This window comes from Onychostoma macrolepis, chromosome 04 (assembly GCF_012432095.1).
Source record: "Onychostoma macrolepis isolate SWU-2019 chromosome 04, ASM1243209v1, whole genome shotgun sequence".
Taxonomy (NCBI): domain Eukaryota; kingdom Metazoa; phylum Chordata; class Actinopteri; order Cypriniformes; family Cyprinidae; genus Onychostoma; species Onychostoma macrolepis.
Window position 1 is genome coordinate 27,250,221 of NC_081158.1, and position 25,084 is coordinate 27,275,304.

General features: G+C 39.3%; 1 protein-coding gene across 7 annotated transcripts in view; it reads right to left on the reverse strand.

Moving 5' to 3' along the window:
• The window catches only part of lmo3 (LIM domain only 3), a 44,767-nt gene that overhangs the window by 14,020 nt on the left and 5,663 nt on the right, over positions 1–25,084 (reverse strand). For 6 of the 7 annotated variants that reach the window (XM_058774278.1, XM_058774276.1, XM_058774274.1 and 3 more), the window contains exon 2: positions 21,971–22,184. In XM_058774278.1, the coding sequence (XP_058630261.1) occupies positions 21,971–22,176 (206 nt within the window). In that variant the 5' untranslated portion in view covers positions 22,177–22,184. Of the gene's footprint in view, positions 1–21,970; positions 22,185–22,639; positions 22,864–25,084 lie in introns of all 7 variants that reach the window. The other variant, XM_058774273.1, reaches the window with a different exon arrangement.

The window sequence follows — 25,084 nt, forward strand, 5'->3', positions numbered from 1 at the left end:
AGTTTTCAGTGCCACATGATCCTTCAGAAATCATTCTGAATCATTCAATATTCCGATTTGATGCTCAAGAAACAGCTTTTATTTGTAAAATTATTTGTATTATAATGTAATATAATATAAATAATGTACTGTTACTTTTGGTCAAATTAAAGCATCCTTTCTGAATAAAAGTATTAATTTCTTTAAAAAATATTGATCCCAAACTTTACAAAATATATAAAACGAAATATATGTGTGTATATAAAATATCTATAATAGACCTACTGTATACACTAGTGGTGAACCTCCACAGATATTAAAAGACCCACTAATGCTGAAAGTAGGGAACTGTGCCACAAGCATCTAACGTCCCTCCGTACAGAAGACTCTCAGAGAGCTCTGTTTCTCAGCCCAACAGGAAAAGGGGAGGGGCTGTAAGACGGATGAAGCCCTACCTGCCACTTGTCTTTCACCGGTCTGCCAGTTTGATGCCGCAGACGCTAATGGCTCTCAAGGGAGGCGGCAAATTAAGCGTGCTTGGCTTGTAATGAATTCGGAGGTGCATGTTCTCTAAATGCAGTCTGCAAGAGAAAAACCTGAGAGTCCGGAGACAAATGCAGACCAGTCTTCCCATTTATGTTGCGTAGGGTGAAGAAAACGTATCACGGTTCAACTGAGGTTATTGCTCAGCCGGTTTTCAGTCAATGGTCAGTGGCTGTGTAATATTTGTAGAGTGTTATAGAGGAAATCAAACTCCCTTAGACATAAAGGCTGACAAAATAGCATGTATATTTTAGCAGGCTGAAGAGGCAGTATGAAATTAAAATTCATGGCGGCTCAGATTCATAAGTTAAAAGAGAATGCGCAATCAGTACCACCTGATTGGACACAAAAGGTGTTGGAGGTGCACAGCGGCTTTTCACAGTTGAATGGCACTTATTTGATGAGAGGAAAACAGACACCAATTAAATTATTCCACAAGGCTTTATCCTAGTGGTCGCAGAAGCGAGGCTCGAGCGTCCAGCTTTACTGTAATCATTAGACAGTGCCCCAATGGAAAATGCATGAGCGAAGTCACCTCAATATTCTCATCCAGCTCGACAAAATCCTTGTAAATTACACCCTATCAAACGAGACCCCTCTGGGACACTAATATGCAAGTGATTCAGATAAGACAAAGAAACAAGACACACTGTTATTGTCTAAACTGTGTAATTGTGGGACCCCTTACACTCAGGGTTTTCAAGTGGTCCATGGTGAAGGTAATTAAATTTATTTAATTTCTAACTATTAACTCATTTCTCATTTCCGATGTAATGATCCAGTGTAGTAATCAGGGTTCTGCACCATTCACAACTGAATTAAGAATGTCTTTTATATTTTAATTCAGTTCCTGAATTTAAATTGATTATTAATTGAGGTAGCAAACATGATGTAGAATTGCAATTCGAGTTTGAATGCAAGGAAGTAGAATTAAAGGTTACACTTTTTTTTAAGGTGTCCTTGTTACAATCTAATTATAAAGTTAAGTACTGAGTAATAATAGTGAACTACATTAACTATAGGGTTAGGGATTGGTTTAGGGTTAGTTGCTTGAAAGTATGCATATTTTACTGTTACTACTACAAATATATGTAACAGGGACACTGTAAAACAAACTGTTACCACATTTTAAACTGTTTTGGAAAGCTTCGAAGACATACATTTGAATGAGGTTTTTACATGCCACCTATATAAATTCATATTTAGTTTAATACATTAACTTCTGTGGGTAAGTGTGCAAGAACACTTAATTTGTCTTGGAATTTCTTGGAATTCAATTCTATTTCCTGTCATCCCGATGCTCTTGAATTGAATCATAGCCTGAATTCTGTACAACCTTGGTAGATAATGTTTTAAATTAAATTTATAATGGAGAAAATATAGCTATTTTTATTCTCGGCTTTCTAGCTGAGAGTGTGGGTAGGGGGTCCTGGGCCCTGTAAAGGTTAAAAAAAATAATAATGTGATTTTGAGCAAAGCATAACGTTTATCTGAAACGTCAGGCCTGTATTCTCTTCGCTTTATTTGTTTGGGTATTTTCTGAACATCAAGGGCAACAAATTAAGTATTACTTTCTCCTTTCTGTACCTCTTTTTCCCGGGAAAAGAGAAAGAATGATAACACCGCCACCTCCAGAGGCATTTGAAATTCTGACAGTGGCTCCCTCTCTCCATCTTGCTCCTCTCTGCCGCTGCCACCCCCGCGACTTCAATCGCTCTGGCCTCAGCATGCATTCATCAGCTGCCGAATTAGAATTTGTTTCCTCACAAACCATTGATCATCGGCCTATTACCAGGCAAATGACAGTTAATTACCCACTACATTAACCACCGGGACCCGGGGACCGGCCGCCTGTGCCATCAGTCACAGTGATGAATGTGGCAAGTTCAGTAATGCGCGGCCATTCTCGCGTCCGCCTGCCACGCTGAGAGCAACCCCTGGATCTCACTTCTCGGCACCCAGGGAAAATCTATGGCAATCTGCATAATTACAGGCTCAGGGTTAATAACAGACAAATGATTTGTTGCGTCTCGAGCAGCAGGCTCTCTCGCTGCTACCGTGTGGCGCTGTGTCTGCGGTTAGCATCGGTGCTAACTTTAACGTCAGTGTTTGGTGTGCAGTGAGTTAGGGCTGGAGAGCCTAAAAAAGTCAGGTTATAGCTTTAAATATTGATGCATGTGTTATTGATGTTGTAGAGAGGATCGATCCTCGCATACAAATATCGACTGTAAGTGTTTGGGATCTTGAGTTAAAAACTTGCTAGTGATTTTATTATTTATTAGCATAAAAATGCATGCGTAGCATGAGCCTCTAAGTTAGGGGGAAAAACACTTACCTAGCAGCAAAAAGAAGCATCATCTGGATTTATTTTACTTTACTAGCATGACTTCAAACAATCAGTCATGATTTGCTACTTGCTAGTCAGTTTCATTTGTTATTGGGGGAGGGGCATTCTCATTGTAGAGAGCATCTGATTGGACAAAAATCTCTGTAGTGCAGAATGAGTCATCAGAATTTTTGCTTTATTATTATCCTGACGAGAAAGATTAATTTGATGAAGAGAAAAAGTTTTAAAAATAAATAGTCGGCTTTTAGAAGTACACTAGCATATGTGACCCTGGACCACAAAACCAGTCTTAAGTCGCTGGGGTATATTTAGCAATAGCCAAAAATACATTGTATGGGTCAAAATTATTGATTTTTCTTTTATGCCAAAAATCATTAGGACATTAAGTAAAGATCATGTTCCATGAAGATATTTCGTAAATTTCCTACTGTAAATATATCACAACTTAATTTTTGATTAGTAATAAGCATTGCTAAGAACTTCATTTGGACAATTTTAAAGGCGATTTTCTCAATATTTAGATTTTTTTTGCACCCTCAGATTCCAGATTTTCAAATAGTTGCATCTCGGCCAAATATTGTCTGATCCTAACAAACCATACATCAATGGAAAGTTTATTTATTCAGCTTTCAGATGATGTATAAATCTCAATTTCAAAAAATTGACCCTTATGACTGGTTTTGTGGTCCAGGGTCACATATGGTTGACCTGAAAAGCTAGTACATATGGAGTAAAAGGCAAAAAAGTCCAAAAAGTGCTTTCTTGGGGTTTCCAAATGATTGATTATGCTGTATAATTATTGTTAATAAAGGCAAAATAAAAAAAGAGTCTGATAATCTGAAGTTTTGGCCTGTTTAATTATGATTTTTAAAGTTAAATAGTTGCAATTACCCATTTTATCCTCTGAAATTGCAGAATGTTCCACTTAAACAAGCTTTCAGTTTTGATACTATTTGGATTAAAAAGAAAAGTCGCCCAACCCTATACAAAAAGCAGGAGGGATCAGTTGGCAGATGCTATCAAACGTGTAGTTTCTTCAATCTAGCGCCTACACATGTGATTTTCGAAGATTAAACAACTCTTGGGGCAAAATTATTTCAATTACAGCGGGCGTGACCTGGGAATTGTCTGTGGGATAAGATTTTCCTCCTTGAGTGCCCTGACTTTGCCTGGCTGCTGGCTCAATCAGTTCTAATCTGCACCTGGACTCTGATATCCTAATGATGAATTATGGGCCTCTCAGCTTTCCACTGCAGGGCAGATAGAACAGCTCTCCGCTGACCTGTCAGCCTGCTTAGGCTGAGGCAGAGACCCGCGATAATTACCCAGAAAAGACCATGTGCGTGTTTAAAACTCATGAGCATCACATGAACATCATTCACTCATTAGGCCCTTCACTCTGTCTCTCACCTCGATAAAAGCGCAGCTGAAATGGTTTTTACAACCGGGGCGTGAGATTGAGCACAGAAATTCTTCGTGAAAGTAAAAGGTAATTGTTTTCTGACATCGAAAGTTACTGCCTCTATCTGCCTCAACAGGGTAATTACTGTAAACAGCTCTCTAAGAAGACAACAACTTGAGGAATTGACTCGAGAAACCGCTATTATGAGATAATAACGTAGAGACTCGTATCGGGAGATAAAACGCAGACTTTAATGGACTCCCGAAAAACAATGGCGGTCAAATATTTTCACGCATCTGTGTATTCAATAAACAGCCGAGATGAAAGGTGCAAAGCCTCTTTCAAGTGAAAATCACAGCGAAACGCAAAATAATTATGCCCTCGCCATACAAAAACCGTCCAAAAGCTTTGGAGGGCTTTTCAGCAAGAAAATCTGGCAGGGGTGTGCGGGGATTCGGAGGGGTATTTTGAAGAGGGGTGTAATGAAAGTTTTCAACCCCCGCAGGGCCCAGATGTGCACTTTGATAGGCACTTCTCGGTGCCAACCCACCTGCAGTTGCAAGCTGGGCACCGGGGTGTGCCACACTAGCCCTGCAATTATCTGCACCAAACATGCGCAGTCCCACGAGTCATTGCTCTTCACAGCTAATTAAGCTAATCTCAACTGGAGGGGACCATCCAAAAACATAATGTGTCCAGGCGAATGATCTCAAAACCGCTCAGCCCGAATGGAAATGCCGCCGTTCTTGAATGCAAACAAAATGGCGGCCGATGCAGAGGTTGCGTTCACACAGTCAGTGTTTAGGATTGGCAACCATACTAACAAACAGGTATGACTTTCGAATTGTCTTGTACATAAAATAGCAATCAGAAGCGAATCGAATACTGTCTATATGAACAAATAACTCAATTCAAGCACTACAATGGCTAACTATATTGTTGAAGATGCCAACTTCCATACCAATTGACAACTGGAAATTTGAAATTGACAAATTATTTAATGAATGAATCAGAAGCAAATCAAATACTGTCTATATGAACAAATAACTAAATTGCAGAATTTCAGAAAAGGGATTTCAGATCATTTGATGCTGGCTGCTTCTAAAATATATGTCCATACATATTTATATTTAATTGCATGGTTTATTTTTGTATAGATTTTTAATTTCAAATTATTTTACAAACTGTCTTCATGTATTTTTCCTGCATGCATTGCAAGCGTCAAGTCTGTGAGTATGGTGAAGCAACAAATGCTTCAGTAAAAGGTTTCCTAAGTTGTTTTGAACAGTACAAGCTTTACTGAGTTTGAAAAGATTTTTTATTGTTGATGGATGGACATGCTATTCATCCCTTTAGTTTATGCACTTTTTTTAAATTCAGCTGTTTAATTAAATTAGCGCTGTCAATCGATAAAAAATTAACTAATTAATCACACTTTTAAAAAAAATAATAATAATCGTGATTAATCACGATTAATTCTACCTAACATTAAAGTTTTTAAATATACTTTTACGTATATTGCAATAATTTCACGCGCCATCTTCAAATTAATGTAGAAAAAACAAAGACAGAATATTTTTAATATTTGTTTAATGGCATCTTTTTCATGACTGAAGGAGAGTATCACTAATACTATTCTCTATGAAATATTTTTTTCCCTAATATTTAACATTACAGTACAAGTTCTAATTTAAGTGACCTTAAAACAATCTTCACATAAACCCATTATAATAAATGTCATATTTAGCTACCTGTGCCCTTCAGCAAATAGAACCACCCTGGACCACAAAACCAGTCTTAAGTCGCTGGGGTATATTTGTAGCAATAGCCAAAAATACACTGTATGGGTCAAAATTATAGATTTTTCTTTATGCCAAAAAACATTAGTATATTAAGTAAAGATCATATTCCATGAAGATATTTTGTAAATTTACTACTGTAAATATATCAAAACGTCGTTTTTGATTGGTAATATGCATTGCTAAGAATTCATTTGGACAACTTTAAAGGCGATTTTCTCAATATTTAGATTTTTTTGCACCCTCAGATTCCAGATTTTCAAATAGTTGTATCTCGACCAAATATTGTCCGATCCTAACAAACCATACATCAATGGAAAGCTTATTTATTCAGCTTTCATATGATTATAAATCTCAATTTCAAAAAAATTGACACTTAAGACTGATTTTGTGGTCCAGGGTCACATATACAGAAAATGAATAAAGTTATGAAACATTAAATTCTAATAGCCAACTAATCATTGAAGATGCCAACTTTTATAACTATTGACAACTGGAATAATAGTTTTCAAAAGCTGCTCTCAATGCACATGCTAACCAATCTTACCTGATTTACCTGACAATTTCAGGCAGTCACTTTTGTTAATAACCAAACTGTTTGAGAACTCGTGCATTTAGCACTTTAAACCAGGGCTGACAACCTTATTCTGCTGCTTTGTTAATAGAGAAAAGAGTTGCTGAAAGAACGTCCTACGGTTGTTTATGGCATCGCTGAATAAACGTGTTGAGCTGTCGCGTTAGGGCATTGTGTAGGTGTCGGCACATTAAATGGATCATTCTAAAGGTCTAACTTCATAGAAAATGCTGGAAAGATGCATTGCAGTGTATGTGGCCTTTGGTGAATGATAGTTATGGCTACATGAAATGCTTTGAAGTATACATCACCTGGGAGCGAATGTCATTTTAGAAAGGGAGCAAAACAACTTTTCGATACTCTAAATCATAATCTACTTGAGAGATGGTGTCTATTTAAAAAAAAAAAGAGATGCTCTTCGCTCTTAAGAAGTTGAAAGAGCTGTCAAAAATGAGTGTTTGTTGTATGTTCTTCTTTTTTGCAGAACTCATTTTCTGCCAAGGTTTGAAAAGAGGGAGAAAACAATACCGTTCTACCCCTGACCCCTTAGCTGAATCCCTGACCTTTCCATCAGGACAATTTAGCATGGAAGAAAAATAGAGGATTAAGTATTTGCACCTCTACTTCAGATTCGATCGATGGTGATTACAAGTGCTCATTTTGACCTCTCCGCGATTTCAGATTACATGTGAAAAGCCCAATTTAATTACAGGAAGTCAAGAACACACACATTTGCAAGAATGGAGCATTATTGGCCACGTAATTGCCAGACATGTGAAGTGAATTGTATTGAGGAGAGGTTAATGGTGGCAAAGCTTTTTTCCAAGCACAACATAGCAATTACAGGACGCCTTCAGAGCTTTTAACATCTCCACGCCATCTCATTTAACACAAAATAGAGGCGAGAGGGGACGCTGGATTTCTTTGTTCTGTAGCTTTATCTGTTAATTTATTTCCTAAGGACGCAAGACTTAAACCATCTGTTCCTCAGATGAGAATTTGTTCGTAATATGGAGGCCTCCTGCTTCGAGCCGCTGTTTGAAATGTCACAAGACACGAGAAACTGTGAGAAAGGGAGAATGAGATGAAAGGAAAAACATCTTGGGCCTTATTGAAGGATCAAAATTACTCGTTTGCAGCCAGAAACTGGACACTCAGACACTGTTTGTATTTCAGCCAAAGAATATAATGAGATTTAATTTGACATTACATAAACACATAGTCATGCAAATTACATGCATGCACAGTACATTTGTGATTTATTAATTTGCTTTGAATCAAAGCAAATGCATTTGCTAAAACCATGGCAAAGAATTGCTGCTGTTAACTGACAATGAACAGCTTTGTTTTTTATCCAGTAATGATTCCTAAATCTATAATATTTATTATTAAAATAATGGGTAGAGTTTCTATCACTTGCATGCAGAGGTTTGCTGTGTTTGAGAATTATATTCAGTCCTAAAAAAAAAAAAGCTGGTATTATGTATAAGTGCAGAATTTCAGAAAAAGGATTTCAGGTTATTTGATGCTGACTGTGTCTGAAATATATGTTAAATATACAGATTTTTATTGAATTGCATCAGTTTATTTTTGTATAGGTTTTTATTTTGAAACTTTTTCATGTATTTTTCCTGCATGTGCTGCAAGCTTCAAGTCTGTCAGTACAAGTGAAGCAACAAATGATTCAGTAAAATGTTTCTTAAGTTGTCTTGAACTGTACAAGCTTTACTGAGTTTGAAAAGATTTTACGTTGTTGATGATGGATGGACATGCTATTACTATACTGAATGTGCATCCATTTAGTTTTATCCCTTATTGAATTCAGCTGTCTTGCTAGAGAAATTTAATTAAATTACAATTATATAAGTAACAAAGCAAAGATGACTGAATAATCAAGTTTTTAAATAAATGATGTGTAAAACAATGTAATTTTTAACTATGTAGCGTTTTGACTGTAGGAAAGGAGAAAACCAATAGCACCATATTGTTGCAACACTAGATTTGCAGATCCCATCTGCGGAAAGGTCTTCAAAACCAACCTGATTAATTTTCCTTTCCTTTCTTTTACTGAAAAAGATAATTAAGAAATATTTAATGTAGGATTTTAATTAGACAGAATCCTGAATGCTGCCCCACATTGAGCTTGAGGGGTGTTTTTGTGGACCCAATGATTGAAATGTTTTAATCACTGATAAAATAGATTGGATGTATTTTTTTTTCTCCCAGGAATTCCCAGTGGCAGTTAAAATGAAAACCACCTTGATATTATTCAGAGTAAGGTAATTAGTAGAATGAAGATAAAGCCAAATGAACTCTTGATCAATACATTAACCGGCACCCCGCTCTCTCCACCCACCTCCCTCTTTTCAAAATCAAATTAATTATACGCACTCCTCTCAGTATCAAAACCCTCTGTCGCTTTGTGCCAGGGACATATGGGTATCAGAGTAATGCGTTACGGACAGCAGCACCTACACTTCCCATGGTGTGATGCTTCTTTTTTATGCAGATTGGTGGTAGAGAGAAGCGAATCAGTGCAAATGATCTTGCTATCCAAGCCTGACAATGGAGAGGTCTCTAATGAACAGGCCAAGAGCAGACAGCTTTTTTTTTTTTTTTAAATGAGAGCTTACAAAGGCCATGGGTCTGATCAAATCCAAATATCTGGAACGGATAGTGTGGAGGGATGCCGCAGTAACTTTGATTGGAGGGAAGATGCTTAGCAATTTTACGATTGCTAAGCATCTTTTTTCTTTTTTGTCTGTGTGAGTGTATCATCTCACTGTAGAGTATAAAGTTAGTTCTTGTGATTTTGCTTACTCTGAATTCGTCAACGCTATACAACAATTAAAAAAAAAAAAGAAAACAGACAAGACTCTGCAGTTCTGTTCTCTCTCTGTCTGGTTGTTTAAATAGCCAGTCAGTGATAGCGTTTAACATGAAATGTGCACAGAGTGCTAGTAATCATAGGACAACAGCTCGACACTCTCTCAGGCAGAGGTGCCATAAAGGAACAAACCAGTGTTTGCGATTGATCAGGACACGCGTGGCTAATGCAGAGGAGCTAGGCTGAGAAAGCATAGGGCTGACTTGTACAGACTTTGGCGCACTTTGCCCCTCTAGCATTTAGAGATCAAAAGTAGATGGAAAAGTGTTGTGATTCAATAAATTCAATGTGGCAGCAGCACCCCTTTCCCTCTATTTTTATGCATTTATCACCCATGACAGATATATGTGTAGTGAAGAGGTTGGTTGTGATTTTAGGAATGCATTGATTATATTATAAGGGTGTGCTAAGGCAGGAAGGAGAGAACAGAAAAAAGGAAGTGAAAGGAAGGAAGAGGGAAAATGTTAAATGTGTGAGAATAGATATAAAGATCTTTGTAATAGGGGGATTCAGGTGAGGTTGACAGCTTCTCTAGAGCAGTAATGTTGAAATAGTTATTCACCACACAGGAAGTATCCACCACACTTACACAAGGGCTATATCAGATGATTTAATAAAGTTGTTAATTCTTTTGGTGAGATGGACTTGTTTGTGAATGTGTCCGGTTCAAGGGCAAACCTGAGCGCCTCATTTGCATTCTTCTCTTTCTTTTGGCTCTCTCATGAATAAATCAGGGCGTTAAAACGGCTGCATTTACATCTCATTTTACACAAGCACAGTTGAGCAACTGGGTCTGACTGGTTTCACCCACACCATTAACATTGAGAAAAAATACTTGATATAACACCTAAATATAAAGAAGAACGCTACATTCTGATTACAGTCAGAATAATGAAATAATTTTGAGAAGAGAAACCATTTAATGTCTTGCAAGCAGTGCTCTTGAGGTATTTACCAATACCGAAAAAAATTGTGTGCCTGCTGCACTTTTCAGTCAGGCTACGCTTTGGTCTGCTGCTCTCGATAGAAGCATGTGTATTGATGTAACATCCACAGCAAAATAAGCCTGACCATGTGATCATATGAGATATTTTGGCAGATGCTGTGTGCCTGGAGCTGAGGGGCTGAGGTGAGGAGCATCCAGCGGCGTCTCACAGTTCCGCTAGGCAGCACACTAATTGAGAAGTCGCTCAGGGGTTGAGCGCAGGGGGCTCGCTGCACTGCGCTCCCTATCCAAATCAAGCCCCTGTAAGTGGGGCTGACATGGACCAATCACCATCTGGAGGTTCCTCCACTAAACCCCCACCACTTCCTGACTACCATGAAAGAATCTGCTGCAATCCTCCCCCTTCTTTATCTCCATAAAAGGCTCATTACTAAGGTTGTGCAACTGAGGGTCTGAGGCCAAGCCTGTCCTCGCGAACTGCAGTGTAACTGTCGGCGAGCGAAGTTGACTGCCTTGTGGAGGTCCGTAGAGCTGCCAGTCATACGTAGGCGAAGACGGCAAGGTATTCCAGAGTGGGAGAGGGTAACACATACAGAGCCCTAAAGCTAGCATTTCAGAGAAGGTCCGAGGTTTAAGTTGGTGCTGTGGTGCTTTGTTCTGTTTGGTTGTTAAACTTGCATGTCAGAGAGACAGTGGTTGATGTTCAAGTTGGGTCCTGAGAGGCATTGTGGTCTCTGCAAACTTATCACTGTAAAAAGGACTGATGCCTTCAGCCTAAAGGTGTAAGCATAGTGGACAGGTCTGGAGAGAGGGAGCTTGCTTGGACCAGGGACCCACAAAGCTGTACTAAATAATTGGATGTTCAGAAAGTGCGAAGGCGAGGAGTGAGAACGCCTTAAACAATAAGTGTGAGATCTTCGATGCGCTTCTCAGTCAAACAGTTGGGATTTTTTTAAAAAAAGAGCTTGCGGATTTACTGGAGGTGTAGGTTTTATGAGATTGCGATGCAGACCAAATCGGGTTTACACCTAACGGCAAAGCACCAGCCAAAATAACTTTGAGCGTGCGTCTGATCCTACAACAACATTGGCTGTCTTTGTTACTCTGCACAATTCCCCATGAATAGTTTAAAAGCTACCAGGCCATGCAAGGCAATGCTTCAGAGAAGTAGGGTTTATTTTTTCGGCCTCCCTCTCAGGGCAGGGAATCCGTTCCTCTCTTGTTTGCTGGACTGGGACTGTTGCTTTATCACAGGTAAAAGAGGAGTTGGTTTTGGAGGGATTGCACTAGGAGGTTGGAGAATGAGCCGCAAGGTTTTCAAATGGCTGTGTTTTGAGCCAAGATGGCGGATGGCTTCCAAGCACACAACCCAAAAACAAAAGCCGATCAGTGTCTGCCAATGCTCTGGGGGCGGCAGAGGAGCTTGCATATCTCGGCGTGTCAAGCGACAAGGCTGGTTATCACACTCTCGCATGCCGGCAGAGAAGAGATGCCAGCCAAGGATGCAGTGGCACCACATCCCCAGCCACAGCTGTGCTAGGCAATGCTTCTTCTTGTAAAAGAACACTGAACTGAACAAATTAAAATTGAATATTAGAAAGACAGTTACACACCATACAGACCTAATAAACTCTTCTAAACGCACACATCTTTTGCTTGCTAATGCTCAGTCAGGCCTCCCTAAAATGATATACGTGATCTTCAAGATTTCCCCTCAACAGCAGATATAATACGTGGCCGATATTCTCCAGTCGCACCTCCACTTAATCTGTAAATCCGAGTGGATCATGGACACACTAGAAGCAGAGAAGAGCTCAAATGAGGTAATATATGCATGGAAATGACCTATGGCAATCCTCACAAAGAGAGGGCTGAGAAAGGTCAAATAGCCTCCAAACTGTGCTCAAGTTTAATTAAAAAGACAAAGACGAGCGGTAAATTCCATACGCTCAGCCCAGATTACGGCTTCTCGCTTAGGAGAGCCCAGGCCTGGGCTCTTTCAGGAAGCTCCCGGACCTCTTCCCAGACGGCCTTGCACCATTTTCCCCGTTCCTTTGATGTCAATATAGAGCGTTTATTAAGGGCATAAAGGTTAATCTCTAAGGAGCAAGGATATCAAATGGTTGGGAGTGGAGGAAAAAGAAATCCACATAAATGTCTTCTGGAGTAAGTTAAGTTCAGGGTACAGGAGCGATCGTCCCGTTGAGTCCAGTCAGCAGGTGCAGGATTTAATTTTGGCATTAAGCGATGGCTACAGTTTCTGAAAATTAATGTAACGACAGGAGTGCGGGGGAAAATGAAGCACCCATATGGTCGAAATGCCTGTGGAAGTGCTTTCGACAACGAGATGTATCACGACAACTATTTCAGGAAAGTCATCTCATCAAAAATGAAGCCCCATAAGGTAATAGTTTATTCAAGCCTAATATAACCTTGTTCAACTGCTTCAGGGACTTAAATAGACGGGGTAAAATTAGGGTAAGAATGTATTTAGGTGTAAATGTACTCGTTCATCTGGTGGAAACTTTGTGTAAGAATCTTTTTCCTCTATGTAACTATTGTAATAATTGATTGAGGCCTGTTTCTATTCTGTTCAAATCTTACAGAACTGTAGGCATATACAAAGAAAAAGCAGAAGAAATCAATAGAGCTGAATGTGCAGGTACTGTAAGCAGTGGAAAAACAGTTCCTCCAGCGTTACAATAACAGATAATATCACACTTAGTTGTGTTTTAAGAGCATGTGTTCCTCAGCTAGCAAGGTGTTTTTCCACGGCCGACCATTTTAGCTGTAACAGTCCTACACGGTGTCACCTGCTACCGTGAATACGAAATAATGGCTTTCTGCAAACACACAGCTTTTCAAAGCCATTTGTCTAATGCTTTGTGATCGTCCATCTTGTGCACGACTGTCCGGCCAATTTCACTCTTGGGACAAAGTAAACACGTTAATTTGGCAGGTGCAAGTTGAGATATACAGTAATACAACAACTCTAATAAAAAACTCCAGTGAAGCGAAACACATTAAAATAAAACCACATTTAGCAGTACAAAGCAATAAAACGAGGCACGCGGTGGACATTTAACTTCAGTGAAAGGGCTCGCACTTTCGTTGTTTCGCAGGGAAACGGTGGCAGTCCACAGCAATAAATTCACAGGGGTTCCTATTCCTGCTCTGAACAAAATCAAACCCATCTGAAGCCCCTGGGTGGCCCTTTCCGATCAGCAAGCAGGGTCAAAGTTGACATTTAATCTAGCCTTGGCCTCATGGAGTCTATCTACTTGTGGCACAGTTGAAGCCATCCAACATTTTGCTTCCCATAAATCCACAAAACAAATAGGACTTGAAAAACAGTCATCCCTCTTTCCCCTCCTTCCTCTCTCAGCTTATTACAAGGTTCCCATACACAGGCTCAAGAGTGCAGCAGTGCCTGGAAAAGGTAGGGCGGATTAGGTCTTTATAGTCCTCTCCCAGATTAGATGGAAATCATAACACAGACCAGTGCGCTGAACTCTGACCCCTCCAAAACCAATTTCATTTGGAGAGATTGGAGTGATGTAGCTGGATGTCTATGTGGTACAGTGGAGAAAATTAAAGCAGGATTTGTAATGCATTCAAAGTGAGAGTGCACGGGAGAGGAGGTGAGCACAAATAAATTGCTGTCACTACCCTCCCACACACATCTTCGGCGCCCTGTTTCAGTTATAACATTCATTTTAATGGAAACTTGTTGGATTAGAGGTGGTGTAGGGAGATTGGAGGAACACTTATTTGGAATTGCTCTGACCACAGCTATGCAGAGAATGACAACATCTGCTATTTTAAAAAGAGTGAATTTCTGCAAAGACAAAAAAACTGCGCAGAACTAAATTAATTTCACATATCCCTTGAGCTACAGGTTAATGCACTGTAGCTCACCCATTCATTGGAATTTTTCATATAATTTGTAAAATATATATTTTTTAATGCGTTAAATTATATTATAGTAATAAGCATTATATTATATATTGTTAAATGTTGTATAGACATAATACATTTAAATGATTTGTTTTCCATGCAGCAGAAGTGGATGATATATTTTATGTTATTATTTTATATCTACAAAAATAAATTATATTATAATTACATTTTGTATTATATAATATATTTTTAAATGTTGCATAGAAAATTAATACATTTTAATTTTCCATACTGCAGAAGTAGATGATATATATTTTATATATGATGATAAATATTTATAAACAAATATTTATATTATAAATTAAAAATTTTTGATACATTTATATTATATTATATTATATTATAGTACTATTTAACACTGAGGTAAGAAAATCATGATTTTTTATTTTTATTTTTGTGTGAACTATTCTTCTTTTTATTTTTTTTTTAGTTTATGCCACAGAATCAGGTGGGATGAGGGGAGGAGGTGTGACTGTAGGTCGAGGTGGGAAGGAAGACATTCAAACGCTGTCTTTGCTCTGTCCTGTTCTAATAGATAGCTTCGTGCTCTGGCAAAAGGTATGCTTAACAGTGCCAGGTGGTGACATCTTAATATTTCACGGCTGGAAACATGGCGGTGCCCTACTCCCCAATCGCTCCAATGCATTATTCCTGCCTTAAGCACTCATCCTCTGGGGATGCAGGGAGGGGGGAGGGGGTATTGTTTTACAAGGCGCCCAGCTGCGGCCTAGTTGCCTTGCCCTGGGTTCTTTTCAAGGAGTTGTCGTGGGTGACCCCCTCTGGCTGACAGTTATTAATAATAACGCGCAGCGGGGAATAGTTCACCTTGTGGCGATGGAGCGGCCGCTGCTGTTTAGAGGCTCGCTGTGCATCCTCCAGGGGCATGAATCATACAGGACGCCATGGGGAACAAATAAAACAAACAGTGGGCAAGTGCGTAAAAAGACGTTGAAATTCTTTCTTACTAACTTTCGTGGGTCGTTATTGTAGTTGTAGTAGATTTATGGTAGCTTGTGACTACGTTCTGTTATTTTCACGAACTCCCAGTAGCCTACATAGGTGTTTGAAAAGTACATTTTAAATTTAAATGTGCATTAATCTCTTCGATGTGGCTAAGGTTGAAAGCATCCCAATTTTTAAAGCAACTAATAAAGAAATAGTTCACCAAAAAGGAATCTGACAGGAACTTTCATGCTTTAGATGGACGTAACGGAACCAAATCTCAAGTTTTGTTTACTTGTAATTGCATAGAAAAAGGCAACTTGTACATTCTTCTAAATTTCTCGTCATTCTCCATGGATGACAGAACACCATACAGGTTTTTTAGGACCAAACAAACTTACTCTTGAGTGACAACAATAACCTGGCCTGCATGAAAACTGGTCATCACAAGGTTTCAATCGCAGTATCAAAGACCGAAGCTCAACAGAAAGGAACAGAAGACGGTGAGGGGCTGTCTAATGAGACGAGGGGGATAAGGAGGTAAAGTGTCCAGAGCCGCAACACCATTAAAATCTTCACCGGGAAGAAGACCTTTTGTACACGCTGAGTGCTCTGTTGTAACGAGTGCCGTTGAGACCGAGCGTTATCCGCGGCTGAGAGAAACGGCACACCCGCTGAATCCACACCTCAAGTGCCTGTGATCCCACAACACTAAGGGCCACTCCTATTGGAGCACCTCTCTACAAGGATTTACCTCCTTCAAGTCATCAATATTTCCTTGTTTGAAATCAAAGTTCATAAGGCCTTGTTGTCTGAAAATGATGGCGGGCTAAACCAAACTTTCCAGTAAGTCCCGACAGAAGTCTGCAATGGTTTTGACATTAAAAGTTGATGTATAAAACTTTTTAAACAACACTTTGCTAATTATTTTTAATTATTATGGATGTTGTGACCAGGCAAAGTACCTAGATTATACATTTTCCCTCAGACATTAATTCAAATTTTAATCAAAAATTTTGATGCTGATTTAAAAAGGTTCATGGAATTGTTATGCATCACCTTCCCACATAATGGAGAATTGTTTTCTTGACTAATTGGGCTGTATAGCTGTTTCAAAGCCATCAACAGATGAACCTGAGATGGAAAAAATCATGCAAAAACCACAATAAGACTTTAAAACAGGAATATATATAACAAAAATATGTGTTTCACGTCACAAAGGCATAATGACAAATGACAAAAAATGACAAAAGTCTTTCATTAGCTTTAAGAAAAAGCCATTCTTTTAACAGACAGATGAGGGAAAAACAATTACAGCACAGGTGCACCCACTGAAAACAGCTTTATGTAGGGTGCAGAATGTTTTCAAAAGCCGACCTTGCAAACACGTCCCCCAGGGCCTAGAAATTTGTCAGCTAGAGATGGCGCAGGCAACAAAAGTAGCGCGGGATGCTCATAAAGAGTCTTAATGTTTTAAAACCAAACAACATACGTTTGAAGTGTTGTGTAGCGTTTTAATCACACTGATGTTCAATATCTCAACATGAATGGTAAGCTGTTCTTCTGTCAACGGTTTTGTTTTATGTGTGTCATTAAAGAATTTTTATATTAATACAGATCTTTATTCAAAGAGCATATTTCACCTTTGTTTCTTTTTTTCTTTTTTGCTGTAGATGAGAAACGGTCGGATTGGATTTCAAAACAATATTTAATATTATCTGAAAAAAAAAGACTGCTGAACTTTGCTAAAATGTGTAGTTAGTTCATTTCAAGCAGTTGTCACTACTTCACCATCTCAATTTTTAGGTAAATAAACATTAATATTACCTCAAGGACGACAAGCCATTTCGGTATATTCATTTATCCTACCTTGAAATGTGTCATAGCTTTTCAAACATCCTCTAAATGTAAATTAAAGCTAACCTTTTGAAAAAGTAGCTGTCGGAAAGTAGCTAATTCTAAACTTCAATATAAAAAATAAATCACCTGAGAGTTTATGATCAGAGTGCTGTTTATATGGCACAAAGACAACACAGATCTAAACTTGAATAAGTAAATGTGTACTAAATACACTTAAAAACACTATTCTATACAAATGAGTCAAAAACATAGTGACGAATAGTGGACTTCAACTAGACATTTCTTTAAAGAAAAAAAAAATATATATATTTATATATATATAACCGTGAACTGTTCAAACTAACTGATTCACTAAAATAAATGAGAATTTTTTTAGATTCATATCAATGTTGGTATGAGACAGAAGACAGGCTTTTAGTTTGTGTGCATTACAAAAACTAGCAATGTACCATTTAATCTTGCTACATAGCTACTTACGTAAAAGTTACTAAAAAAGCTTCAGTATTTTGTCAAGTCCTAAACTACTGTCAAAATAGTTACGTCCCAACACAAATTCTGTCTGTAGAAACACAAAATGAAATGTTAGCAATGCTCTGTTGTAGCGTTCCGTGTTTGCTATAACCGAAATCCTGCTTAATGCCCTTCAGAGACAGAGAGCACTGCACTGTTTGTGAACATCTGCACTGGTCATTAGAACAAGAGATGGCCTCAATCTTTCAGCTAGCTTCAAAACGACTGAGGAAAACACAAGACAAAGTACACCGGGCTGCACTGCGCTAGTCCCGCCGGAGAGACCAGCCTAACCTTTAACAGACAACACGGCAGCAACTTTGTTACTTTAGTGTCACGCCAGCTTACAATAAATGCGTTTATATTTGAGAATAATTGCTCTTATCAGCTGAGGGCGTAAACTAGAGCACTGGAGAACTACAGAACTTCTGAACTAAGAAGTTACGCATTTCTGACCTTTTCCAAATTACAAGGAGAGTGTTAGCTTAGGTTAGCTGAGGGGGAAAAAAATGAGCATTGCACACCTGCACAGCACCCAAAACATAGATTAAACTAAAATAGCTGATTGGACACAGTTTGTGTTGAAGTCCACATACTGCGATTTTTCAAATAATTTGTCTCTGTCTCCTTAGGTGGTGACTCTTTGGACTTCTCCATGGCACAGACCCAAGTATGAAACTTCTCATGTTTTCAAGGGCGATAGTAGGCAAACTTCACTTTGCATGGTGGCGAAGTGCAGCGATTGCATCCGAGGTATGCTATTTTTTCTTTTATAGTGTGTAAGCCACCTGCAGTTTTTAATACAGCTACTTTATCTTAACACCATCCTTTCGTTCAAAATGTGCATCCTGAAATCATCATTTCATCAAGCAACTAGGTAATTATAACTTTATCTGTAAGTGTGCGACCGAAATGAATCACAAAACCAATTCCGCTGAGCTCAATTTGACAAAGTTCCTGACTTCAAAGATTACTCACATTTTGTTGACCTACAGATAAACATATGGCACATCCATAAATGCATACAATCTACGGCATGACTCCAGATGCAAATACTGTACGAGAAAGTGAAAGATACATTTTTATGGTTCATTTCCAAAAGTTTACACAGCACAAGGTAGACGGGTGCCACAAAGTGGTTCCTGAATGAGGGCCAAAAGGGGGAAAAAATACAAGTTATTACAACCAAACCATGCTTTACATGTTGGTTATCTTTCACCGATAGCCAGCTTTCCATAACAGTAATAAATCCAGTCATGTTGACTGCTCTGTGAGTTTGCTTGCATTTACAATCTTAGTAAAACCACTGTAGAGGAAAATTGAAGTTGGATTAAAAAAAAAATGAATGAATAGATAGATAAATAAATAAGTGGTCACCCTGTGCTGTCTTTAAAATGGATGCCTGAAATTTACAGTTTTCCATTAACTGATGCCTAACAGCTTCCCTCTCCCTGCTTGCATCCTGGGCTTTCCTGTCTGTAACTACTTTCTGACAGGGTTCATTTTTGCCCGTTTCTAAACTTAAATGTGTCCGTCGCTTTTTTGTCTGCTGCTTTTAACTTTATCGCTCCCCGCTATGAAATGTAACTGCATCGGCATAAACATTGGCACGCCGGTTATTACTTTTATCATCAATAGAGATGTCTGCACGGTATCAAAAGAATCATTTGTTGTTGATAAGACAGGCCAATACCATTTACCCATACTTTGAGAGCAATACGAGCATCGTGCTTTCCATCAATAATTACCTTCTCGATGCTTTGAATATGAATCGAATGATATTCTTTTCCCAGACCAAAACGATTTCTGCCTCTCCCTTCGACTACAAAAAAACCCACATCATATTTGATAATATGTACTAAGGGAGACAGGTCCGGGAAGGCATAAATCTTTTTTTTTCCTTATTTAATTTGTTTTTGTGTGTGTTGCGATAGGGATTATTATTTCTCAGCTGGTGGGATCACATCGCTCATGGTTGTAGACCCCTGAAGAATTCTATTAACCCTGGTTATGTCAGCCTTAATAACATGCCACACTGCTAAACAGGACTGGATTGATTCTGTGCGGACGTGGGGGTGGGGAATCTTGTATAATAAATCCAAGCATAATTTACTCGGAATAAGAACGGGCGAAATAGAACACAGAACAAAGAGGAAGGGATTAAGTCTATCTCTTATCTCGCCGGCACTAACTTAAGAAAATAAATAAGGAAACGATCCAATCGAGAGGAGTGCATCGGAGTGCTTTGTAAGGATTGCCGATTGATTGGCTCGTCAATGGAGGCTGCTTTTCTTTTGTTGTGTTGCAGATGTGATTTGAGGAACTGGGACCATGCCACGCTCGCCCCTAATTTGCTGCTGGCGAGGAGACGTTGAGCTGGAGGCACGGGAAGACCGCTCATGTGATGGCTAGAATCGAATCAATTCAGTCACCTTGAACTTTGAAGATGAAAGAATCACATGGGCACAGTTGGCCTCTCTCTTCCCTCACTAGCAGTTGTAAAATTATTAAAAGAGATATTACATGCACAAGAACCTTATCAGTCGCATCTGGTACGAACCGTCGCCGTACCACAAAGACGAATCTACACGTCTCCTAATGACACATCTGGTGCCATCTATCTCGTCGCCGCTGTTGTTTGAGGCACAAACTTGTGAGCGTCGTCGTGAATGAAGATGCAGTTTAGCAGGGCACAGTCAATGAGGCTTACTGTGAGATGGTAATCTCAGCCTGCCTCTGGCCCTCTGGCGATGCTTTACAGTCGCGTTTCCCCAAAGCCTGCTTGTGTACCGCGCCTAATGGAGACTCTCTCATCGCCCATGCCAAAATTAAATGAACTGTGCCATTTCAAAGCGCCTCCTGCATACTGTAGCTTCTAGCATGCTCACAAAGCCGTGACTCCCTGGAGCGTCCCGTTGAGCATTTATATCATTTCATATACATATGTTGCACACATGTGTACGTGGGTTTATTACACGTGGGACTGTGTAACTACTAGGTAGACACTTGACAAAAAGTTGCATGATACATATTATGATATAATTATATATAATTTTTGAAAATATTGTAACAGTGCTAACTATTGATTTCAATGCATTAATCCTTAAAATTTATGGAGATTCAGAGAATATCCTAGTCACATGATTGTCTTATGTTAAGTTTGTGCACTAGTGACGTCATATGCGTAGTGTAAACAAGCAGTAGTGATGCCAATGTAAGGTGAAAAAATAGATAACATTTTTTAGTTATATATAAGTAATTATTTTTATATCTCATATAACATATTAATATGCATTTATTATTATTTTATTAGATATTAAAAATGTACAAAAAAAATTTTTTTGCGTTTAGCCAATCAAAGGTTAAATTCCACAAACCTCTTCAGGCAGTCCATGAAAAACAAGCTCTAAATTTTTTTGATTTTAATTTGATAGTCATTAACTCTGGAGGATGCTTTTTTGCAGAATATCATGCTGGTTGCTCTGAGACGTTTTAGTGATGTAGAATGTGTCTTTATTTTCTGGCTTTAAATTGCAACAAAGGTTGATTGCATATCATGTTTTTCTCCATATCATGCAATCCTACAAGAAAGCAGCTTATGCACTCTTTCCTTTTTACTCGTTAAGAAAAAACAAGAATATTTTTAGGGGTGACCAGATGACAGATATTGGAGTCTATATTTGTTCGTATGCCGAAAATCCATACTTGCAGACTTGTTGCTTTAAAACTGATGCATGCTGGGCACACAGATAGAAAAGCGAGAAATTGAGAGGTTGGGTTTCTAAGGAAACCCTTCCATCAGTGGACAAAGGTAAGCTGATTGAACAAGAACCAGGGTGGTCTCTTGCTAAACAATGCCCCTCTATCAAGCCTCAGTGTGTTGATTGGATCCAACAAGTGAATCCATTGAAAACTCACAGAAATGGCTGCAGTTTATAGGCTCATAAAGATCCCCTTTGAGCTCCTTTTCTATTATGAAGAGCAAAGGATATCTAGCAGCATGGGAGAACTCTGGGCGTTAAGGGCAGCCATTAAAGCCAGTGTTAACAGCAATATGGCTTTTTGTGGCACTTGTTTTGTTTGGGATTTGACGCAAGGCTCTTAGAGAGTTCTCTTTTGAATGTGGTACAGATTCAGCTGTTTTCAGTGACATCTTGTAACTTGCAATCTGTAGTGCCTAGAGTGTGTGTTATGACACAAATAATAAGTTTTTTCTCTTACCGTAGGTAGTCCCTCCGACAGAGGATGAGGTTGGCTTTGGTGTACAGCGTGGAGCCCACCTCGCCGAGTCGGCAGTCGCAGCAGGCACACTTGAGGCAGTCTTCGTGCCAGTACTTGTCCAAGGCCTTCAGCAGGTAGCGGTCCTTGATTTTCCGGTTGCAGCCGGCACAGCCCTTTGGCTTGGTGTCCGGCTGGACGGAGAGCATTTGTATACCTGTGAAGACAGGCGACAAGGGGCGACACGAAGGTAAGAACATGGTTCGTGGTGACTTTTGACAGTCAGTCATGTGCTGTGTTTTTCAGTCAAGAGATGAACACACACTTTTTGGTCAACAATAACAAGAAGCCAATGTAGCTAACATCCTCCTCTTCCCCCTGCTTTAGGGGAGGGGCCAAAGCTTGCCCCCAGAGCAGGCATTGTGTAGCCCTTTACAGGGCGTGAAAGGGCTTTGTTGGGTTGAGAGGGAACAATGTGGGCTCATGCTGAAGGCCTGTAATTAGTATTCTCCTTCCATACAGAGGAGAGTAAGCTGTACCCCGCTCCCCCTTACGCCACCGCTCCAGCCCCTCTTTTTTTGTCCCGGCCCAAAAAGTTTTTGTCCTACATTTTTACAAGTACGTCTGATTCTGCCCCGTTGTCCTGCCACTGAGACAGTCCCCATTTCTCACCTTGTGCAGGAGAAGCTGTCAGAGCCATAGATTCCACCTAATGTATATGCTGCTCTTGGAGGGGGGTGAGAGCGCAAGCAGTGAGAAATTGCGAACTTTGAGTGAGAGGGTCACCGAGAGATTTCTCAGCTGTGGTAAATTGAGTGTCTCTGTCTGAATTGAGGACCTCCCTCGGGATAGTTATAATGCTCTCATCGCCACGATGCGTTGTCCAGGCAATCTCGCTGAAATACATTCATAGAGGAATATGAGATTAAAAAGCCTTGTTTGGACTGCATGAATCTGTCTTGACAAGAAAAGTTTGTGAAACATTTTCTATAACATTTAGGAAATTTGTGGCAAAATTCTGACATTATTACTCACCCTTATGTCATTAGAAACTTGTTTCATTGTATTGATAAAATGCAATGAAATTTAATTGAGACTTTTGCGTTCTATGGAAGAAAGAAAGTCATAGATGTATCGGAACAACATGAGGGTGAGCAAATGATGTTGGAATTTATTTTTGGGTGCGCTATCCCTTTAAATAGTCGTGCATGTCAACACATTTGTAGACCATTAAGACTCTGCCCTACCTAACAGATAGAGAGAGTTTGCCGCTTTCTTTTTTTTAACATGTGGCCTTGACGATAATTACTTTCAAAAATGATTTGCCAAAAGCGTGGCAGTTGGCCCTCACAGAAAATAAACAAGACAGTGCACCAATTAGTAAGACTGAGGACAGGTGTGAAATTGTTTCAATTCAACTGAGCATTACAATGCAGGGAAAGGAACAGCAGGTAGCCGATCCCTCTAGGGTCATAATTATAGCCTAGAGCAAATATCTGATGCAGTACCATAGGCTTAGACTGTGAACAACTTCTTTCTGCTGTAGGACCATGCTCGTTAAGATGTAGGAACATTCAATGAAAACGAGGCGAGGGATAATGATGATTCCTTCGACCTCGCTGGCGTTTTTATGATGCTTTATTTTGAGTTTATTCAAAGGAGAGGGCTTGATGAGGGGAAAACAGCAAGGAAGCACATCAGACAGGTAGCACCGCCGCACTGTTTGTCCCATTCTGTTTAAGCTGTTGAGCTTTTAATTGGCTGGATTGGATTGTAAGAGCAGCACACGGCTGATTTCCTCTGCTATGCGTCCTTGTTCTGTCCCACTCATCCGCACCGTCCCAGCTCGCCTGGTTAACACAACAAAGTCACCGCCTCTCATTACCAAGCCAAAGAAGTTAGTTTCGACTCCCCTTGGTCCGCAATCACGGTTAGTCCTAAATGAATCGATTGTGGCACAAACTAACTAGTCCTTCTATTCACAGGCTTGGATTCCCAATTCAGTTTTTTTTTTCTTTTTTCTAATAGGAGTGTGGGATGTTCATGCCCTCATCGATTTTCTTATATCAAACGGTGAACAAAAGATTAATCTAACACGCTGAAATCGGGCCTGGGTAGCCATTTTAACAAATACAGAAACCTAGTGATTTTGATAACGACTTTCTACTGATGCAGAACACTCTATTGAACAACTCTGATAGTGTTTTCTGCACTTCTGTTCTTTGAAGCACGACCACTTTTTCCGATTCCTGAATGCATGACTCTTAACTGGTTCTTTTTAGTCATTCGGAATTATACAGCAAGACCAGTGTAGCTCGATTGCATAAAGAATGACTCTTATGAGCCGGTTCTTTTAATGAATCAAAAACATACAGTGCTATAGCCCGAATCCCGAGCCAATGACTCTAATGAATCGGTTCTTTTTAGTGAATCAAATACATGCAGCCTGATTCTGAACAAGGTAACACGAGTCCTGAACTAATGACTCTTTTGAGACGGTTCTTTTTAGCGATTCAAACACACTTTTGTACCAGTCAGAGCTGTTACTGAATTAATATGACACTTGATTGAACCGCAAAAATGACTTTTGTCACATTCGACTCGAAATGAACCAAGAACTGTCACTGTGTTATGTTGTACTTAACTGACTGAATGGCATGAGATGAGCACTTTAAGATACATTACGAGTCAGTAGGCATATTTTATGAAATAAATGAATGCTTAATTAATTAGGTCACCACATTTTGGTGAATATTTTCACTTATATAAATAGAACCAATTATCAGACTGCATCTAAGCCGCCTCTGAAAAGTCTACGACAAGTCATTACATCAATCCAAACACTGAATTAAATTGATGTCTTGTTTGTTATATCGGTGCTGATGAAATCTGAAATTATCTCATGGTTTGCCAATAGATTGCTGAGAGCAGTAAATGCAACACGAATCGCAGTTTCTCCCGAGATATTTCCTCCACAAGAGTACTAAAAGAATCATTAATGGAACCGTTACGGAACCGAAATCATTACGCGCAATCGAATTCGCAATCAAAATCGTTAAATTCTCATCCCTACAGGCCTGGGACATATGTGTCTTATTTATTTATTTATTTTTATTT